At 53.4% G+C, this 20,480-nt stretch overlaps 1 protein-coding gene across 3 annotated transcripts in view; it reads right to left on the bottom strand.

The window, feature by feature from the left end:
• KSR2 (kinase suppressor of ras 2) overlaps positions 1–20,480 on the bottom strand; it is an 87,712-nt gene that overhangs the window by 46,223 nt on the left and 21,009 nt on the right. For all 3 annotated transcript variants that reach the window (XM_049806807.1, XM_049806809.1, XM_049806810.1), the window contains exons 5-7: positions 10,285–10,466; positions 800–869; positions 31–114 (exon numbers count right to left, since the gene is read on the bottom strand). In XM_049806807.1, the coding sequence (XP_049662764.1) occupies positions 31–114; positions 800–869; positions 10,285–10,466 (336 nt within the window). The remainder of the gene's footprint in view (positions 1–30; positions 115–799; positions 870–10,284; positions 10,467–20,480) is intronic.

The raw sequence follows: 20,480 nt of genomic DNA, 5'->3' as shown, positions 1-20,480 counted from the left end.
GACACACACAGCTCCGGCACCGTGCCGTACTTGCAGTTTTTGCATTTTAAGCCGAACAACATTCCTTTCCCGCAGACGGTGCAGGTCTGAGACATCCAGTACTTGGTGGAAAACCTGCAGAGAGAAACGCGAAAAGTGGCCAGGGAGAGATGAACCTGCTCCGCCCCATCCGTGCTCCTGCAGGAACATCTCCCGAGTCCCGATTTATCCTTTCCTTGCTGTGCACAAACACTGCTGCAGGTGTCGAGGCGTCTTTCTAGGGATGCCAAAACACAAATTTGAGCCCCCCCTTTGGTTATGCAGAAGGGCACAGCCTGCTCTAAAGGGGGTACAATCCGATCAGGGTGGGCATTAGCCACCGGCTTGCTGCGGCTTCCCAGCTTTGCCCACCCTAGGCTGAGGTCAGAGCCCCCCAAAACACCTCCCGCCCCTGGGTACCCAAGTTTCCAGCCTGTTGGAGAAGCAGCTGCCCCACTGAATAGCAGAACTGAGACTATTTCTAGTGCTTTCCCTTCTTGAGGTAGATACAGAAGGGCAATAATCCGGAGATGGGAAATTTGCTGAAGGTTGACAAGGTCACAGATAATACGTGGCTTTTATTGATAGCGACTCAAGCCTTATCTAAACCAAATCTGAACTGAAATGGAATTTAAATAGGCTTCTAGGACAGCGCAGCCCAGCATGGGAAACAGGGGGAATGGCCCCGAGCCCCCCGTCCTGGACCAGAAACAGAAATAGAGTTGTTCATCCCCCAGCATCAGGGGGGGATTCAGCCTGCGCTGCAGTAGGGTTGCCATACCTGTGTTTTATCGAGTTTCCTAGATCTCGACGGGGGATCTGCGGGGACCAGCGAGGCACTGACAGCGTATCTGTGGGAAGAGGAGAGACAGGGAAAACCATCAGGTGATAATAAAGGTGAGAGCTGGCGTTCAAGCTTTTGGGAAGGGGAGCAAAGGATGCACAGAAAAAAAAAATGGGGTTTGCCTGATATTTCCCCTTAGAGATGCCCCGCTGGGCTCCCTTTCTGGAAAGCAAGAGACCTCTGGCTTGGGTCTGTGGGGAACCAGGGTCTCCTGCCCCCACACAACAGCCCCCAGCACCCAGTTTGGGGCAGGGAGAGAGGTGGGAGGTGATGCACCCACCCCGTGGGTGCTGCACCCACGTGCACACCGAGCAGGACTGCAAACTATCGGAGCCACGTCACGATGTCCAAACGAGAAAGCGAAAATGAAGCCGAAATGGCAACTGCATCATTTATTAATAAGACATCACGTCTTGCGGTTGCGGCTGAACAAAAAGCCAAGCGTCAGCCGCTTGGAAGGCAATTTAACTCATATGCAAATAGAAAACAAAGTAAAAAGCAACCTCGGCGATCTCCTTCTAAGGGAAAAGGAGGGAGAAAGGGTAACGGGACCTTGGCTGGGTAAGGAAAAAGAGATAAGTTCATTAGCACCGGCTGGAGCCAGCAGGTAATTAGCAGCACGGCCGCGCCGGTGCTGTGCTTGGACTCCACATCCCCCTTCAGCCTCAGCAAGGGCAGAGACCCTCATCCTCCTCCTGCCGGCTGCGCTGCCCGCAGGAAAGGTCCTGTCCCGTGGGATGCTCAGCCCCGGGGGGGATCTGTGCCAGGGATTCAAAGGCTGGATTTTTCAATAAGGGATTCGAGAGGTTTCCCGGGCACAAGCAACCAGCCCCGGCACGAGGCGAGCCGAGCCGCGGCGCAGAGCCGAGCGGTAGCGCCCAGCTGCGAGCCCGGCCGTTTGCTCAGTATGCCAGCAAATCCCTCACTAAATACACTTTCGATATTATCCCTCCGAGCGGGGAGAACCACTGTTTGCTTTAATATCCCATTTTAATATAGCGGGCGGCAGGGTGTTTTAATTGCGCTCTCTTTCTGAAGGTTACATTTACATGCCGCTTCCCGTGCAAGGCGCTGTTAAAAGTCTTGGGAGCATCCTAAAACACATCCATCTCCCGTACCTCCTGCCAGCAGCTGCTCCGGCTCCTTCTTTTATTTCACCGCCTCGGCCCCGATCACCCTTCGGGCACAGCCAGCAATTAAGATGTTGAAGGACTACAAAGTCAATTAAGGTAATTGCTGCCCCCAGCCCCGGGAAGGCTGTTTTACACCAGCCAATATTTTTGACCCACACTTCTCACCAGCCCTTGAGCCAACCCTGGGCTCCTGGACCAGCGTCCCTCCCGCTGCCCCAATATCTGCAGCCTCCCAAGGATGCCCGCGAGCCCCGAAGACGATGTTTTAGAGTGGGACCGCTCCACACATGAGCACTATTCCTCCCTAAACATCACTTTCTCATCAGTAAATCACATTACACAAATAAGTTCCCCCCCTCCACGTCAACACCGGTCCTTGATGAACTAAACACCCAGGCAAGAACAGCTCCTCTCCCAGAATTAAATTACAACCTCCGCTTTATCAGCCACAATTTATTTCCACTAACTTTCAGCTGGCCTCAATTAAATCCTGCCATCCCAGGGAGGGGGAGAGGGGACATAGGCAAAGACGGCTGAGCCTTTTAATTACTTTCTAAATGTGCTCACTGCAAAAATGTATTAAAGTGTATCGGGAATTTTAACGTCCTAACAAAAATGAGACCTACGTGATTCACGGCTAATTATGTTCATTAGAGGGAGCGATACATGAAGGATCGCGGCGTTTAACAATAGACCTGCTGTTTGCAGGAGGGCAGGGGGAGGCACCCCACCGCCGACGGGAACGGCCCCAAGGATTTGGGGGGCTTTGAAGTTAATTGGCGATTCTCCCCTTTAACCTGTGCACGTGAGATGCCCAACCAGAGGAAAAGCTGTTTCTCCCGCTGCAATATTAAATCAGGATGATGCCCAAAGGGAAGGTGGAGATGCAGCAGCCCCCACACACACACAGGAGAAATATTCTTATCAAAACCCCCAAACTGCTACAATTAGAGATAATTGCAAGAAATAAATAAAAAAAAAACCCTCGTGGCCATGGGAGCACATCTCGCCACTGCAGGGGGACCAGGCTTTGTCATAGGGACCCCGTGGTGGAGAAGTGCCGGACCCGAGGTGCTCCGGCTACCCCCACGGCAGCGGGATAAGTCGACCCTCATAAGCTTTGAAGTACGACAGCCAGTTCCCTGCCTCCCTCCATCCTTTGGCTGCTGGCAGCTCGCCGCCCTGCGCTAACGACCCCGAGCTGCCCCGCAACGATTGATGTCTGCTGACCTCCCCTGCCTGGGTGTCAGTCATTACTTATACATTTATCACCAGCAACATCCTTTATGGCTTGAAAATCAGAGCGCTCTTTGCCATAATTCCCCTCGCACAAGTGTACGAGGGCAGTTTTAGGTTGGTTTTTTTCCCCCCTCTCCTCCTCTGAGGTGGTATTTAATGGGCACGGGTGGAATTTCCTAGGGAAGAACGCAGCCGGTACCCACCGAGCAGCCCAACAGGGACCCCCAGCTGAGCACCCATCCCTTTTCCGACTCCCCCATCACCCGGAGGGGCCCCCAAAGGCCAAACTCTGCGCCCTCAACACCGTGGTGGTGCTCGATGCCAACCAGCACATCCATCCTCGCAGAGCGGCACAGCCCCCACAGCCGGGCACCCGATGCCGGGGGATGCCACCCTCCACCGAAACACCCCAAAACCTCCGCGCTCTCCTTCGCCGCAGCATCGCACCGGCAAAGGTCACAGCTCCTGCTCCGTGCCGCACAGCTTATCCTTGAGTCAACAGCCCGCGCTTGACGGGATCAGATGTGCCGGGAGGAAAGTAGGAAAGGGGGGAAACCACCCGGGCGGAGGGTGACAGCCGCCTCCGGCGCGTCTCTGACAGCCAACATGGGAGAAGAGCCCTGCCGCCAGCTCCCCAGCAGTGACAGGCAGCTGTGACAGCCGTCACTGGTCCCTGAGTGGCAGCCGCGCACCTCGGAGGTGACGGGGACCGGGATGCTGCCTCGGCCGTGACGCCCTCCTCACCCCCGCTGCCATCCCGACAGCTCCCTGGTGCCTTTTGGCTGCGGGGTGCAGATGTTTCTCCTTTGCTCCCTGGCTGGGAGGTGGGATGCCTGGGCATCTCCTGCATGGAGAAGAGCAGCCAGAGCTCCCCTATTTCATTTATTTTGGGTTTCTACCCTCCCTGGGGGCAGATCAGGAGGGCAGCGATGCCCTCAGCAAGCCCCAACACCTTCACTGAATACACCGGGAGCATCACCTGAGGCCGGCAGCTGTGCCAAACCACACCGATAGGGACCGTGTTTTGGCACAATATCCCCCTCCTTCATCTCCTGGCATCTTTCTGGATGCCCAGGGAATTGGTGTAAATGTGTTATCCATCACAGTGACAGCCCGATAAACAAACCTTCCTCCTCCTACTACAACAAACAGCGTCAGGCAATGTTCACGTTATGAATGGGACAGATAAAATCGATGGAAGAGAATTTGGAAAGCATCCCGGGATGAATCACCGCAAAGCCAAAGAACAGCCAGAAGACTTTGCATTTGTCTGTCGACATCCTACAGACCTGTGTCTACCCCAGGCAGCCACCAAAACACTCCCAGCCCTGGCCCCAGGGTGGTCGAGTCCCCCAGAGAGATTATGGGGAGACACCAGGCTCCAGCCTCCTCCTGAAACAGTTCAACAGTCCCTTGGAAGACAACCCCGACAGGTCCAGCGTCAGGGTTCTCTCTACCACCCCAGCCCCAGGCAGAAATCACAGCCCCGGGGGCCATATCATGATGGTGATGGGGGATGCTGGCAGACGTTACTGCCTGCATGGTCCTAACTGGGGAGCTGCTCCACAGCAAAGGGCGGACCAAAAGGGTGCAAAATCCCTCCACGAGGCACCTTTGTCCTCACTCTAGCTGTCTTTAGGGCCAAAATAGGGTGGAGAGATCCCCAAATAGCTCAGCTGCAGCAACCCTTGGAGCAGCAGCACCAGGAGTGTTCCCTCCCCACAATACAAAATCCATGCAGGATTCAAGCTAAAAAGGGAGTCAACCTGCCCCTTCCATTAGTACATGTGGCAAATATTCTGCACAAAATCACAGCCAGGTCCAAACCCAGCAACGTCTCTGCTGCGGACAGAAGGATGATCCAGCCGGTTGAAACGAAACCTCAGCCCTTGCAGAGGGGATCATCCAAAGCAGCTGAAGAAGGCAGAGCTATTCTCAGAGCATCTCTCTAGTAAGAAAACAGAGTCACTTTATAATCCTAGCAGTTCCTCTTTGCAGCGTGACAATCCTATTTATACAGCCAAAATGTCACGTTCAGTCGCTTCGCTGGCTTAAATACTCGCATTGTGATTTTTTCCCCCCAATTCGCAGCCTTGCAGGGTCAATTAGGCTTACCCAGACAAAGCTGTATTCTTCAGCTCCACACAGCGCTGCTGGGGTAGGAAACCCTCCGGTGCCTCGCTGCCGGCTGGAGCGGCTCGATGGCAAGGCAGCCAGCTGTGGCCAGATGTGGGCTGCAGGGAGCTCCCAGCCAAGCTGCCAACACAGCCGTAGAGTGCTTGTACAATGGCTTGTACTGGCAGCAGGGCAGGTTCAGGGAGGAGAAAACCACTGATGGTCACAAAGAAATGATGTCCCAGTTGGGAAGTCCCCTGCTGAAGGTGATTTGGGCTGGGACAGTGTTTAAAAGAAGTCTCTTCCCTATGAAACCACCCCCAGCATCGGGGATGGGATACCTGTAGAGAAGGGCCATGGTCTGAATGGCAGTGATGGCTCACACACATGCCCCATAGCCCCCTGGACACCGGCATCGTGCTCTCAGGTCCTGCCTGGTCCTTTCCAGTAGAAAACCTGGGTTTAGGGCTCCTAGATTCCCAGCACAGGGCTTGATCCACTGGAAATTACCTTGAATCCCTCTGCACCAGCCTTTCAGAGGGCTCTTTCTCAGATGCTCAGGGCTGAGGAAGCACAAAGATCTCTGGTGGCATCTCAACACTTGCTGCTCGTTGCCCGTCGCTGGTTGACCACCCAAGCAGGCACAGCCAGCCTGCTTCCCAGGGCAGAAGGTCAGCGCCATAAACCGCAAAGTCCTTGGTCACAAAGCCGAGAGGAAGATCCAGGAGAAGTGACCCACCAGGGACACGGCTAGAGGAGCACTGAAGGCAACTGTGGATTCAACAGAGCTGATGTATAGGACTGGGCTGATGCACCCAGCTGGGAGCTGAGGAGAGGGGAGGTGGGCATCACTGGACACCACATTAAAAGAGCCACAATCAGCTCTCGAGGGATAAGACAAAGACTTTGAGGGGTCACGGCTCATAACTCCATGTACCAGGGGATGCTCCATAGCTCTTGTCTTGCTCCCAGGCCACAGAAAAAGACTCTCCGCTGTATGCTGCGGGAAGGTGTTCAGCAACGTCCCTGTATGAAGAGGCCTCACACACAGCTTCAGTTTGTGGGCCGCTGGGGACAGGTGATGGGTTTTTCTCTCCTGGTACACACAAGGTCTTGGGTTGGGTTGCGTTGGCTGCTCATTTCCTTTTGCAGGGTTGGACACCAGCTAGATGAAGGGCAGCAGTGAGGACGTTCCCCCACACAGCCACGTGCCCAGGTGCTCATTTTTCTCTCATAGCGCAGCAAAGTCACACGGAGATTTTCTTTCCTTCCTTCCACCCCATTTTGTTTTAAATAGTCCAGGATGGAAACGACATTGTTGGTCCATCCTGGAGACCACAGAGCAGGTGACCTGATCTGGATGCACACGGTGACAACGCTCCGGCTGGCATTGTGGCAGGGAGAGGACAGGCAGAGGGCACAGCCCAGGAGCAATGCCAGCTGCCCCCAGGACACCCAGATAACGGAGATACAAACTGGACCTACTAGACATAAGCCTTTACAATAAAAAGGAAAAGATCCAACCTGATTTCTGGGTGCTTGCTGCCAAGTCACAGGGTATTGAGTCCTAAATCCTATTTCAAAGTAACAGCAAGTCTCTGGTGGTCACCTGTTCACCAGGAGCAACCAGATGTACCAAGTGAGGGTCCTGGATGGAGCCAGACAAACCATTTCTGTCCCTCAGCCATAGGGTTGGGCTATTTCAGGGCCAAGCTAGAGTTCAAGGACACCCAGAAACTTTCCCCCTTCTGCTTCCCCTCCAAGGGCTGCTAAGGAAAAATTTCAATTCAAAAGCAAAATTCACAGGGATCCTCACCCTGCGTGAAGGGGACTTTGCCCCTCCAGCAAGATTTGTGCTGCAGGAAAAAGAAGCTCCTTCTACAGCTCACCGCCAGCCCTTGCACTCTCGCTCCATGTTTGTGAAAATCTATTCCCATCAGGGCAAATCGGCTGTTAAAAATAAGAGAGGAGCATCTAAACCCACATCCGATCAGGACCAGAGATGACACAGATGGGAGCATGCTCCTGCCACAAGCAGCAAGACACGCTGGCTGTTGAAAAGAGATCATCGAGAGACAGCTGGGAAGAGAGGGGTCTCGCCAAGGGCTCTCCACGCTCCTCTCCCGCATCTCAATCCAACAACAACAACAACATTTTTTTGTTTCAGTGCTTAGGGAAGTAATTCCACATCAATCCAGAGCATATCGGGTGCTACCATGCTGATCCCACAAGAGAAAAAGGGAAGAGGCATTTTTCTGTTGGGGTTTTAGAAAAGTTTAGGTACCCATGGTCATAGGGATGGGATATTGTGGAAAACTTGGCTCCCAAACCACGTCCGTGCCACAAGGATGGGAACAGCGAGGCCCTTGGGACGGGGGTTGCATGACGCACGGGCTCACACCCTTGGTGAGCCCCATGGAGTTCATCTAGCAGCACATGGGAAACCCGTTGCACTTAAAATGCAACGTGAAATAGTGGCACCCCAAGAAATGGGGCGAGGTGTGACCCCCAAACCATGGTCAGTGCTTCTCATAGGACCTACAAGCCCTGGTACTTTAGACCAGCGAGAACGGCAACAAGACGACAGCTGGCGACCCAAGGACATGTGAAGCACCATGTACCGGAGCATTGGGAAGCCACCCAGGTCCCATAACAGCAACATGGGGCATGGGGAAAGCTGCAGAGATACCTACCCCTTCCCACGAATAAACGTTCCACTGCACTGCTTGGCATAACACATCTTCTCCCCACAAGGTAACGAACCTTGGCATCAAGCTCCTTTAAACCCCATCTCTCCCCCCATAGGGCCACAGCACCCAGCTGCCACGTGCAGGATGCGGCCGCTCTTCCCACAGGGTCACAAGCAGGAAAGCAAATGTGGAAGCAGACAGAAACCTAGGATGCACCTCAAGAACAAGGCCACCGGTCCAGAAATTATGCAGGAACACAAGAGAGCTAGCAAAACTACAACTGAGGGGGATTTTTTTGCCTTGTATCAAATTTTCCCTGCACGTCCCCAGGAGTGAGGGATGCTGAGTGCATGGATGCTGATCCTGCAAGGACCAAATGATTTCACTGATGCCAAAACCTCTCAACAGGGATCAAACAGCTGGTGCAACCAAGCCTCTCTCTCCACAGCTCACGTCTAGCCCAGAAAACAATCATTCACAGCAGCCAAGAAAGTTGGAGGGCCGAGGGAAATGAGAAGAGACACCTTTCCAGCCGTGGTTAGTCACTTGATAGCCCATCACTTCTCATTGCATCACGTTCCTGTGATGCCACTTTACATCAGGTTATCACACCACGGGATGTAATCCAACGCTGATGCGTGAGGAAACCTAATGCAACGAGACAGAGCAGGGGTTTGCTGAGAATAGGTTTTATTTCTTGGTTTCTGGTCTGCTATACCCCATCGTTCTGGGCTGCAAGTTGAACTCGGCCGATGCCGCAGGGGATATAGCAATGCAAAAATACCCCTCGCTCCAGGCAAATCTGCTGGCTGTGCCAGCAAGAGTCAGGTAGTTGGACATCTCTAGAAACAACGTCGCCTGTTTGCAGAGCTCCTTCCAGGTCCCACTGTCCCCAAAGCCAAGGAAAGGGGAGGAAAAGGATGCCAGAAATGGCTCAATGACCCTTTGACAATCCTAAACAGCAGTTTATTGGCATAATAAAATAAAGAAAGAAAGAGATCACAAAGATTTTGCCTTGCAAATGGTTGGAAGAGGCATGGCTGCAGGGATGCAAGCAGGGCAAACTAACTATCCCACCACACTGGCACCCAGTGCCCACAAACCAGTGCTCAGGGCAGCCGGTGGAGCCATCCCGGTGCTGCTTCCCACCCCGGTGAGAAGTACGGTGAGGAGGAAAACCTGCCGGTGCCAGGGGAATGAATGGGCAGGGAGGGGTGCTGCCTGCAACCCCCTTCTTCAGCCAAGAGCCGAGCGGTAAGAACAACTGGAAGAACCAAAAACGAGCCAGAAAGACCACATTTTGGGAAAGCATACAAGGGAAAAGTCTGGGGAGGGGAAGGTGGCAGAAAACCAGCCTGGAGACGGAGTTGGAAGAAGTTTTTAGCTGAGCAACAAGAGGCAAGAAGAGTTCGCCCTCCCCACAAGGGCTCTTGGCATGTAGATTGCTCCCAGCAGTTGCCACGTGTTTTCTGGGAGGGCTTTGTTTAGGTTGAGAGTCACGCCTGGCTTGTAAAAATCTTCAATTCCTGCAGAATTAACTGGGGCACTGGTCCGACACCAGGAAATGAGGGTCGGGCTGTTTCTCTCCGGCCAGCGGCAACGCCCCGGGTGAGCTCATCAGCCCAAACCCATCGAGTCCCACCACCAACATCTCCTGGAAGGGGGCAAAGCACCCCGGGCAGACCCACGGGCAGGATCGGGGCTGGCTGCTGGGATCAAGCTCCGTGGGGTTTGCACCAGACCTGTCTGCATCGGGGCCAGCTTCATCTGAGACTCCGCTTTGGGTCAAAACCGCGCAAGAGGGAAAGGACAGAAAAGCAGCCTCCTTGCACAAAGGTAAAACCACAGCTGGATTTACAAAGAAGCCCTTGGAAAGGTCACTCTCAAGCCAGCGTCACCAACCCAGGCAGCACAGAAAGGCTCATGGCTTTTTCCAAGTGACAGTAGCCACCCTCCTGCACCCATGTTATTGTGATACGGGAGCATATCTGTTTGCATAAATCAATATTCAATGACAGGGGTTTTTTATATATATATATATATATATATATATACACAGACATATATATTCAAATTTCCAGGCTTATATTTGCCCAGAAGCACCTGCATTCGACCAACATGCCCCACTTCTTCGACGCACAACGGACACCCCGATTTTCCCACAGTCACGTCCTCTGCTTGGCATCAACGATCACCCACCCCATGGAAGAAGGACCTGGGGGGAGGACGGGACACTCGGACTTACTTGCTGAGAAGGTGGCTTCGGTGTGGACAGGAGGGGTGGAAGGGAGGAAAGGTGGGTACCCCACAAAGAAGGAGCGCAGGGAGCGCTCGGAGAGGAGCGGGGAGCGCTGCGCGGGGATGTTCTCACAGCTTCCCACGCTGTTGTGGATCTTGAGGTTCAAGGGCTTGTTCTTCTTCTTGACTCTGGAAGGAAAAGGGAGGAGAAAAAAAAGGAGAGAAAAGTAAAGGGCAAGAAATTGCGGGGGGTGGGGGGGGATTTGCTCACATGTGGGGAGGGGGGACTGATGCACCGAGGGACCGGTGGCACCCGTCGGATGGCTGCTCATGCAGGGAGATGCTGCACCACCCCGTGAGCTTACCTGATAATTAGACCTATTTTCCCTACAAGAACTTTCAAACCCTCCCCATCATTTAAAAAAGGCAATTTTCATTAAGGAACACATTACATTCCAGAACTCTTCCTCCTGCAAAACCTGGCTGAAAAGGGTCAGTTGGTCCAAAAGCCCCATCACCCCCAGCCTTGCTGGCCTTATCACAACCCCAAAAATCACAAGACCCCAGGTAACTGCCTTGTCCCATTTGGGGCCAGGAGGGCTGGTTGTGCTGCTCTGCCCATCGCAGCTCCTCCGTGCTCAGAGGCTGTCAGCACGGGGTAAGGTTTGCTCCCCAAGGCACCCATCACACAGAGCTCATCTGCATCCCTAAACACTGGCCGTTACTACCAGCCCTGCTTCAAATGGGGGAAACTGAGGCACAGAGGGATTACGGCGCAGATTCAGACTGCTTGCTACAGCACCTGAGATGGACTTAGGCACTCGCAGCACTGCTAAGCTCGAGAGATGCTGCTAAGCTTGAGATATGCTGCTGTCTGTGCATCACGACAGCACTCGCCCTAGAGTCTTCCTACCGAGAGCAAGATGCCAGCACCCAGATCATTGGCATTCTGCAGCACTCGGCACCTGCTCCAATTTTAATGTCATTTAATGTCACCTATATCCGTTTTAGGGCCCAGGCAGGGGAATTGAGTACAACTGAGGGGTGGGCTGCAGCGGAGCATGTCACCCAAGGCTAACACCATGAGCAGCCCCGAAAGAAACGTGGGGAACAGCTCAACGAGGCACAGGACTGTGGTGAGGACAATCCTAAGCACTGGGAAAGGTTCATCAGAAATGAAACGCTACAGAGCGGGGAGGTACAAGACACCCACCCCTCACTTACCTGCCCATTTTTCCACCTGCCTTGTGCTGTGAACAGGACCAGCCATCACTTCGGTGGCTCAGATGGGCCCAAAGCAGCACAAAAAACTGAAAGATTTGCAATGCAGACTGACACCGACAGCTTGCAGGGGCTGGGCTGCAGGTTTCGGGCACTGCTAAGCCTTGCTGGCTCAGCTGCTCCCACCTCAGCCACCTCGCAATAGGGCAAGGTAGAGAGGAGCATCATCTGCCCTGCCCCAAAACAGCCTCCGAGAAAGCCATCCCAGCCCTTTTGGAGATTTGGAGGATTTGGGGCAGAGATCCCCTTCCGAGCACGGAGCGAGCAGTGCGACAGCTCACGCTCATGAGGGACCCTCCTGCCCTCCCAGCAACGCAGCTCACGAATGGCTGGAGATGGTTTTCTTGCAGGTGACACAGCATCGATGCACAAATGAATTACAGCCTTTAATTCAACCCGCTGCCTTCAGTTCCTGGTTATAGTGTTAGAATTAGGAAAAAAACCCAACGTGGGAGCAAAGAAGGAAGCAAGGGAATCGCAGCCCCTCTGCAGCAGCTTGAGCCCATTCTGCTGCAGCCCAGGAGGGAAACCCAGAGCGTCTGGCCCCAAAACCCAACCAGAGCTGTGCAATGCCGAGCAACACCACGCAACGCCACGAGCCCCGTTCCGGTGAAAATCGGGAGAGTAAAAACCCATGCGTTGCTCTCTCGTAAAACTTTCCTCTTTGTGTCCAACACCTGCTTCCCTGCAAACACCTTTACGCTTATTCACAGGCAGCGGGTCCTTGCTCTGCTGCCATCGCTCCGGTACCATCGACCAGAGACGTACCCGAGCTCAGACACCCGCTCCTGCCCGCAGGCGAGCCATCCTTCCTGGGGCTGTGCATCTCCCACCGCCCCAGGGCCCCCAGCAACACCCAGGGGCATCTGGCCCTGCCAGGTGATAGGAAACGAGCGGGCTGTGCTCGCCAGCCCGCTTTAGCAGAAGAAAATTAAACCGCCCTTTAATAAGCTAATTGTTTCCTCGCACAGGAAAAGCTGCTGCTGCCTTGAGGGTGGCTGTAATGACTTCTTTGGGTGACCAGGCTTGGGGATGGGGCGGATGATTGTCTCCGGCCAGGGTCAAGAGCAAAGCCCTCCTGGCTTGGAGCCCACGGGGGTCTCATGCACCGGCAGCCCCCCGGCCGACATTTGCCATGCTGCACCCTGCCAGGGGATCCAAGCTGCCCCTCGCTCTAAATCCCAAGTCCTTAAAGCAAATCTGCAAAGCACCAAGGCGAGGAGAAGCATGGTGGTCCCCCAGAGCCAGTCAGACCCCTCCATCGCCGCCGCTTGATCCCAACCCAACCCGCCGGCACAACCACAGCGTCTCTGCCGAAGCCCCCGGTGCGGCTCCCCCAGCGCAGGCATGGCCCCAGCTCCCCGCTAGCTCAGCCCCGGCACCCGGCCCAAACTGCTTCCTGCAACACAGTGATTAGCTACTAATCTCATTTTTTTCCACCCATAAATCAGTTCCAGACCAAATATTTACCGCGAGCATCATTTCCTCGCCAAGCAGGGCTGGTGACAGCTCTCATTATTAGGAAGGATGAGTGATTTTGGACAGAGAGATATTTTTCTCTCTCTCTGTTTCTTCAGGGAAAAAAAAAAAATTAAAAAAAATTAATACACACAAACACCATGATCCAACTGGGTGACCAGCGAGGTTTGGCCGCCTGTCTCGCCATGGCTGTGACTCCGTTCTCTGTCCCAAAGAAGGGGGAGCAAGGACCAAAGCCTGGAGAGGAACGGGATGCTGCAACAGGAGCATCCTCCCCCACAGCAAGTCCCCCGCCGCAGGGGGCTCACAGGGACAGGGTACCCCGCTGCGAGTACCCCAACACTGCGGACAGCCGTGTCCCAGCTGTTAGGGACCCCCGAGGTGTCCCTGGGGGACTGGTTTGGGGACTGAGAGCAAACCCGCACTTCCACCTCCCTGGGTGCTCCCTCAAGCTTTGAGTCCTGCTCAAACAGGCTGAGATGGCAGCTTGCCCTCCATGGGAAAGCAGCGCCGGAGCAGGATGCGGCCACAGAGCCCATAGAACCCATGGGGAGCCTGGCATGAGTGGAAGGGCCAGGGGAAACACGTGGCTGCGTTGTAGAGGACACGGCTGTCCCCTCGCTGGCTTCCCTCTGTTTTTTTTCCCCCCAACTGGCGGCCAGCATCCCAGCACCGTGCACGGTTGGGTGGTGCACCCAGGGAACAAACCTCTGGCCCATCCTCCAGGAAAGGCAATGGGGAGGAAGGTAGAAAGAGCAAATAACCCAAAATCCGTAGGGGGACAAGTCCTGCAAACAGCAGAGGGCACAAACAACGAGCTGCAAAGACATCCCAAGAGGCGACGCAGTTCCTCTACTTCTCTGCAATCTCCTCTTGGCCTCTCCAAAGCAGCCCCAAAGCCACAACCATCGATTTGGGGACAAGGCACCCAGGGTGCCAGCAGGGGACAGAGCAAACCCCTCCCTGCCGTGCAAACCAAGCCCTGTTTGGGGCTGCTTGTGCAAAAAGAGGGTCAAATACCAGCCTCGCTGCATGGGCTTCGGTGCAGGATGAGGCCGGCCATGGGCACCACATAAGGGACTTACTGCCATGGTGGTGGGGGGGTCACAGCCCACTCCCCACCAACCTCCTACATCCCCATTTGCATTCCAGCATCCCAGAGTGAAATTGGGATGGTTCTCCTTGGCCTTACACCAGCGGCGCTCCCCCAGACCAGCGTGACAATAACCACCCCAGTGGGGAGCATCTCCTCGCCCATCTTTGCAGAGGGCTCCGAGGGAGGCATTTTGGGGAATACTCTTTTATAGAATCATTTAGGTTGGGAAATAGCCTTAAGATCATCAAGTCCAACTGTTCAGACCCCCATGCTCCTGCACCACCAGTGCTCATCTCAGCCCACAGAAGGAGCAGCAGGACAGGGATGATAAACCCGAGCTCCCTTCCCATAACCTACTGCTGGGACGCTCGGTAAAGCTCAGAAAACTTCAGGCTCCCGGGAGGGGACGTGCTTTGACCGGTGACTGTGCCAGCCCAGCACAGGATGCGGCCACCACCCTTTGGGAGAGACGGACCTGGGGCTGCACTAACCCAGCCCTGCTGCAAAAATTCTTCCTCCTCCGGAGCACTAAGACACTCTTAAATTAGGGTTTTTCCACTCCTGGGGTGAAAGGTCTCTTGCTTTTAAGGCGGTAAGCGGAGATAAGGGTGTAAATCCCCGGGGCAAAGGAGGCTATACCTCCTAACAACCGCCAGCCTCGACTTCTAATATCCAGGAGAGGTTTTGCTGGTCTCTGGCAAACATTTCCATTTTCCTCTCATTTACCCAAGCCAGCATCGCATGAGGCAGGGAAAAAAACATGTGCTGGAAACACAGTGTGCTCCTCCCGGTTTAAACCCCCCAGCACAGCCCAGAGTCCCTGTCCCAGCTGGGCATCACCCCCCTGTCACGCTCCCAAACCCAGCGAGGACAACAGAAGTGAAAAAGGGGATATGTTTTTTTAAAAAAACAAGGAAGACCATCAACTTAATTCAATTTTCCATAGGGATAAAGCCCTGACACAGCAGCAGACCCCCCCCCCACACCCCCCAGAGGGGGTTGGCCCAGGCTGGACCTCACTGCTGGGAATCTCAGCCAAACAAATCCCAGCCGGATCAGGAGGAACCAGCAAAGTCCAGTGCAGGATGCAAGCTGATGAACTCGGGAAGAGGGGGGGGTTGGCAGCACTAATCCCCCCGTTAAGCACCATTTCAGACCTCTCCAGAAGCTGGCGAGTTCTCAGCTTCTTGGCTGGGGTGGGAGGGGGCAGGAAGGCGATCGCTCCCCCCTAAAACAACCCAGTGATTATAGAGAAACGCCGATGGAGAAGCAAATGTGGCAGAAGAGAAAGCGCAGCACGGCTTTGCAAAGCCACAGGGCTGCGGAAGGGGCTATTTAGATGGTGGCGATACCTCCCAGCCCCCGGGAAGGACCATTTTCCTCCAGTCACAGCTGGACAACTACCGAAATGAAAGTCCAGCCTGTGCCGGGGGAGGCGGCGAAGCACCGGCCGGGGGGAGCGGGGAGCTAGTTATACACCAGTTATTTTTTATTTTGGCTTTAAAGGGGTTGTGGGGAACAGAGAGGACCACATGCAGTCTATCTCTAGGCTTGAAGCTCCCCAAAATCTAGGGGACACCCTGGGGTGACTAAGGCAAGCTCCTGTCACCCCCAAGGACAAGGGCTCATTTCCCACCAGATTTGGAGCAGATCCCCAAATCTGACTATCTCAACTATTTTTTTTTTGCCACTCCGGGAGCCTCAAGTCCCCTCTCCACACTCATCCCAGCCCTGTCCCCGCTGCAGGAGGCTGCAAAGCCAGGCAGCCCCGGGGGCTCTGCAAGCACCAAGCACCCCTCGCTGCAGGGGTGCCGGGCTCCCCGTTGACAAGACGGGGCCAGATCCTGCCCCACACAGCCCTCAGCTCCCCAGCCCTTTTCCGAGGTCACCAGCTCTCAGCTCTTCCCACATTGCGAACCCCGTGGCTGCTCCTGGACCTGCAGACCCTCCCCAGCATCCCGTCAGCCTGCTCTGTTCCATTACCTCTCACCATCCCCTAACCCTCTGCATGGCCCAAAAAAACCTCATTTTTATCCTTGCCTTCCCTGTGCATCTCTCGGCAGGGACACCAGAGACAGCACTCCCCACCCAAGCCCCCCGAAACTAGAGTTTGGAGGAGCATCGGGGCTCCTTTCTGCTGCAGTCTGACACAGATGCATGGGAAAGTCAGCGCCGCTCACTGGGAGCGATTCCACGCACAGATAGGTAAATACCAACTATTAGGGATGTAATTTCATGCAAGAATTTGCTAAATATATGATGATGGTTTTCAAAAAAAAAAAAAAGAAAAAAAACCCAAACCAGCTAGTTTGAAGCACTTAATGCAAATCCCTTTAGGTGTCAATCCAGCCTGAATGGCTCATCCCCGCCTGCTCTGTGGAATCAGTCAAATGCTTATCACCAGCTTTGGAAAAAAAAATAGAGGGTTTCAACAGGCAGCGAAAAACACAAGCAGACACCCAGGACAAAGGGCTCGTCACTCTCTTCAGCCTCAGCGAGGCTCTACATGCATCGAAGCCTGGCGGGAGGGCAGGGATTGACAGGGGCTTACGGCACGAGCCAGGGTGCGGGGATGGTATAGATGCTATAGGGTCCGTGACAGAAAGGTACCCGGTGAGGATGCGCGGATCTTTGCCGTGCAAAAGCACGAAGCAGCTGGGATGTCTCCAGGTGATTCACAGGCTGGAAGAGCAGGACGTGCTGGGAAAGCGAGTGCTCGCCAGCAGAATTTGGAATATGAGGATGGGCACAGGGGGACCTATATGTTACGGGGAGCGGAGATCCAACAGCCATAGGGCTGTCAGCTCCACGATGCTCCCAGCATACGGCTCTGCCCAGGGCTATGGCTGACCCACGGCCATCCTGAAGAGCATCCCAAAGTGGACTCATCAACTGGTCCCCTACACCACAGTGGCATTCGCTTCTCTGCACCCGCTGCTTATATAAAAGATAGTTATTTACCCGATTTCCATCTGCTCTACAGGCATTTGTTCTCACTTGCCACTATTATCATAATTAAAAAAATTAAAAGCGGTTTAAATTTAAAATTTAGCTGAAACAGGTGAGTTGACCCTGCAGCTGTCAGCACCAGACTGTGTTTTATTCACCACTTTGCTCCTCTCCAGCACACTCCAATTTCAACGCAAGCGTTTCTTTCAAAAGAAGGGATATAGGGTGGGGAAAAAAATCCTCTCATTGGTATTTCACTTAGCTCTCTCAAAGGATTAAAGATCACTGCTGCCTGGCCTGAAGTGCACAGCCTCGGTCAGGATTCAGCCCAGAAGATTTATGGCCTTTTGACTGGCTTAATTGCACAATATTCTGTATTAAATCAGAAGGAGAAGGTGAAACGCTTCCCCCACACTTCGGCAGCCTGTGAGACTCTGCCTGTCTGCACCAGGCAGTCGCCTCTGGCCCGAGCAAGCAGCATCCATGTGCAATGACCAAAAAAAGGAGTAAACCCCACAAATTTATTTTAATGCAAGAAGAGCTGCCAGTTCTGCTCTCTTCTTGTTGGGTTCCTGTGTCAAAACCCAACTCCTCTTTTCAGGGATTCCCAAAAAATCCACAAAAATCCAGGCGACTTCCCTGGCCAAGCAGCGTGAGCATCCCCAAACCAACAGGCTTGGGGAGTTTGGACCAAAAGTGCCAGGTTGAAACCATCACAGCCAGAAAAGGAGGCACCAGGTCACCTTTCACGCATGAGAATAAACGCAGCATCCATGCCCGGTGTCGTTGCGCATCCCTCCCCATGCAGCAAGGACAGCTTTAGCATTTCAGGGTTCAAGGCAAACACACAGGTAAAGCCAGCGGATTATTTGAACCTGCCTGAACAGAAGAAATTTCTTCATTATACACCCAGAGTTGAACAAGCTCTATGCAATACTAGCTTGATATTAAAAAAAAAAAAAAAAATATCTACCAGATGTTACATTTATCCTCCTCATTACTGTAAGAGGCAACAAACGCCTCCTCCTCCGGCCAGTGGAAAAGCAGGTTCTTCATATCAAAGCCTCGACAGTTAAATATTTATCCAAGTGCCTGTCCCCGCTTCCCTGGATGGCTGAGTTTTAAGGTTCAAGTCTTACTGATCTATTATTCTCTTTTCGTAGCACAAAGCATAACTTTTTATTACAGCTGCAAATTATAAAGCAGGGAAACTCTTTGAAGGGGCTCGAGCCAAACAGGGTTTTTTTCCCCTCCTGGGACTCATGCGCCAACGAGACGGTGCTGCAGGAGGGTAGCAGGAGCGACGCTCGGAGCAGAGGCAAGCTGCTGTGTGGAAGGAGCTCGAGGAGCTAATTGCCAGGATCCTGAAGCAGGTCCTGTTTCTCATTAAAACCCTTCTGTTTTCTTAATTTCCACCATTACGTTTCTTTGAGGGACACACAAGGGCGGTGGTGGATGAGCTGTGGCCAACCAACCATGGTGAGGTTGAGTGTCCTTTTGCTGGGGCCACTTCCACACCAGTTCAGCCCTGGCGTGTTCCTCGTTTGCACCCAGATGAGTGGGTTTCTCCATCCCCAGACAACACAACCTCAGTCAGACGGGCCAGATCTGGGCATTTTTTTTCCCCCACCAAATCACAGACTCATAGAATAGTTTGGGTTGGAAGGGACCTTTAAAGGTCACCTAGTCCAACCCCTCCTGCAATGAGCAGGGACATCTTCAACCAGATCAGGTTGCTCAAAGCCCCGTCCAACCTGACCTTGAATATTTCCAGGGATGGGGCATCAACCACCACTCTGGGCAACCTGCTCCAGTGCTTTACCACCCTCATCATAAAAAAAATTTCTTCCTTCTATCTAGTCTGAATCTCCCCTCTTTTAGTTTAAAACCATTACCCCTTGTCCTATCGCAGCAGGCCCTACTAAAAAGTCTGTCCCCATCTTTCTTCTAAGCCCCCTCTAGGTACTGGAAAGCTGCTATAAGGTCTCCCCGGAGCCTTCTCTTCTCCAGGCTGAACAGCCCCAACTCTCTCAGCCTGTCCTCAAAGGAGAGGAATGAGTGGGCTGAAGACCACAGAGCTCTCCATCAGTATAAGATCCCACTTCCCAACCACCATCATCTCCACGCTTGCAAAACTCAACTAAGAAAAGGGACGTGATCAACTCAGACTCTTCCTTACAACACTTACGTTAACATGAGAAGAGAAACACCCACACGGCCCAGGGACCCATGCACACACCCAGACCCGTTTTGGGAGGCAATTCTCAAAAAATTACACCACTGGAGGGAAAAGCATGGACTGCCCACGGCTGGAAAGCCCTGAGGTAGAGGTTCATTGCACTAACTACAGCTCTGCAAACCTTTCATCTCAGAAGAGACACGGGGCAATTTTTCTCCGTGATTTGCTTGCAGGCTGCCTCTAGATCCGAGGTTGCTGATGCATGATGGGCTTGGGCTGCACTTTAATTGAAAGAGAAAAGTCAGAGCAGTCTCATGGCTTTTGGGGAAGCCTGCTCTCCTTGCCTTCTTGGTTTTCATTTCGTTATTGCCAAGGAAGCCACCAGAGCGCTTGGCCAACCCACCACCTGCTTGGGCGCTGGGCTGGCCACAGCAGTGGCTCAGTGGGGGCTTGCAGGATGGTGTTCAAATGCGCTCACCAGCCTCTTAGACCACAAAGAAGACAGAGTTGCTGCTTCGTGTCTTTCTTGCATAGCTACAGCTGGAAGAGAGAGCTGAAAAGAGCTCAAGCATGTCTTCCTAGTTGTATCATGACCAACAGCGGTCAATCCGTCTCCTGGTCACCACCCTGGGACATTGCCCACAGCACCTGCCCTTGCTGTATCCTCCACTCCTGCGAGGACAGCATGGAAGCAGCACATCAGGCAACAGTGCCAGCGGCAGAAGAGCTCTGGCACCTCTCAACCCCCTGCCCCAAGATGTTAAACCTTATCTAAATTCATAATCACGCTCTCCGCTTTCAAAGTGGCGAAAGGAGGCTCAACTTCTCATTAAAGGACACGGTGAAAAGTTTCTCCTCCAAGCATGTTAAAAGCTCCTGCTCCTCTTGATGGAATACCACAGCAGTAATTAACATTAATGACATACCTAAGGAGAACCGCAGCCCAGAGCAGTGGGATAATTGCAGCAGAGAGCCAGTTTGTTACGGAGGCTACCCATCACTGTCAAGACGCGGTGTGCAGACCATACTTTGAGAGAGCTGGAGACAATCCAGGACCTGTGCAAAACTCCACAGGCCTGACTCACCATCAAAGGCACCGAGATTAATCAGAAAGATTATTTGGAAACACAGAGAGAGATGCTGCTCATTTTGCTCTCCAAATTTCCTCACTTCAATGCTCTCCCCCTCGCAGAAGTACCAGGTAGGTCTCTACATTTTC

The sequence above is a fragment of the Accipiter gentilis genome, chromosome 7 (genome assembly GCF_929443795.1).
Source record: "Accipiter gentilis chromosome 7, bAccGen1.1, whole genome shotgun sequence".
Classification (NCBI taxonomy): Eukaryota; Metazoa; Chordata; class Aves; order Accipitriformes; family Accipitridae; genus Astur; species Astur gentilis.
The sequence above is the reverse complement of the archived record's forward strand: the minus strand, read 5'-3'. Positions and strand labels throughout refer to the sequence as shown.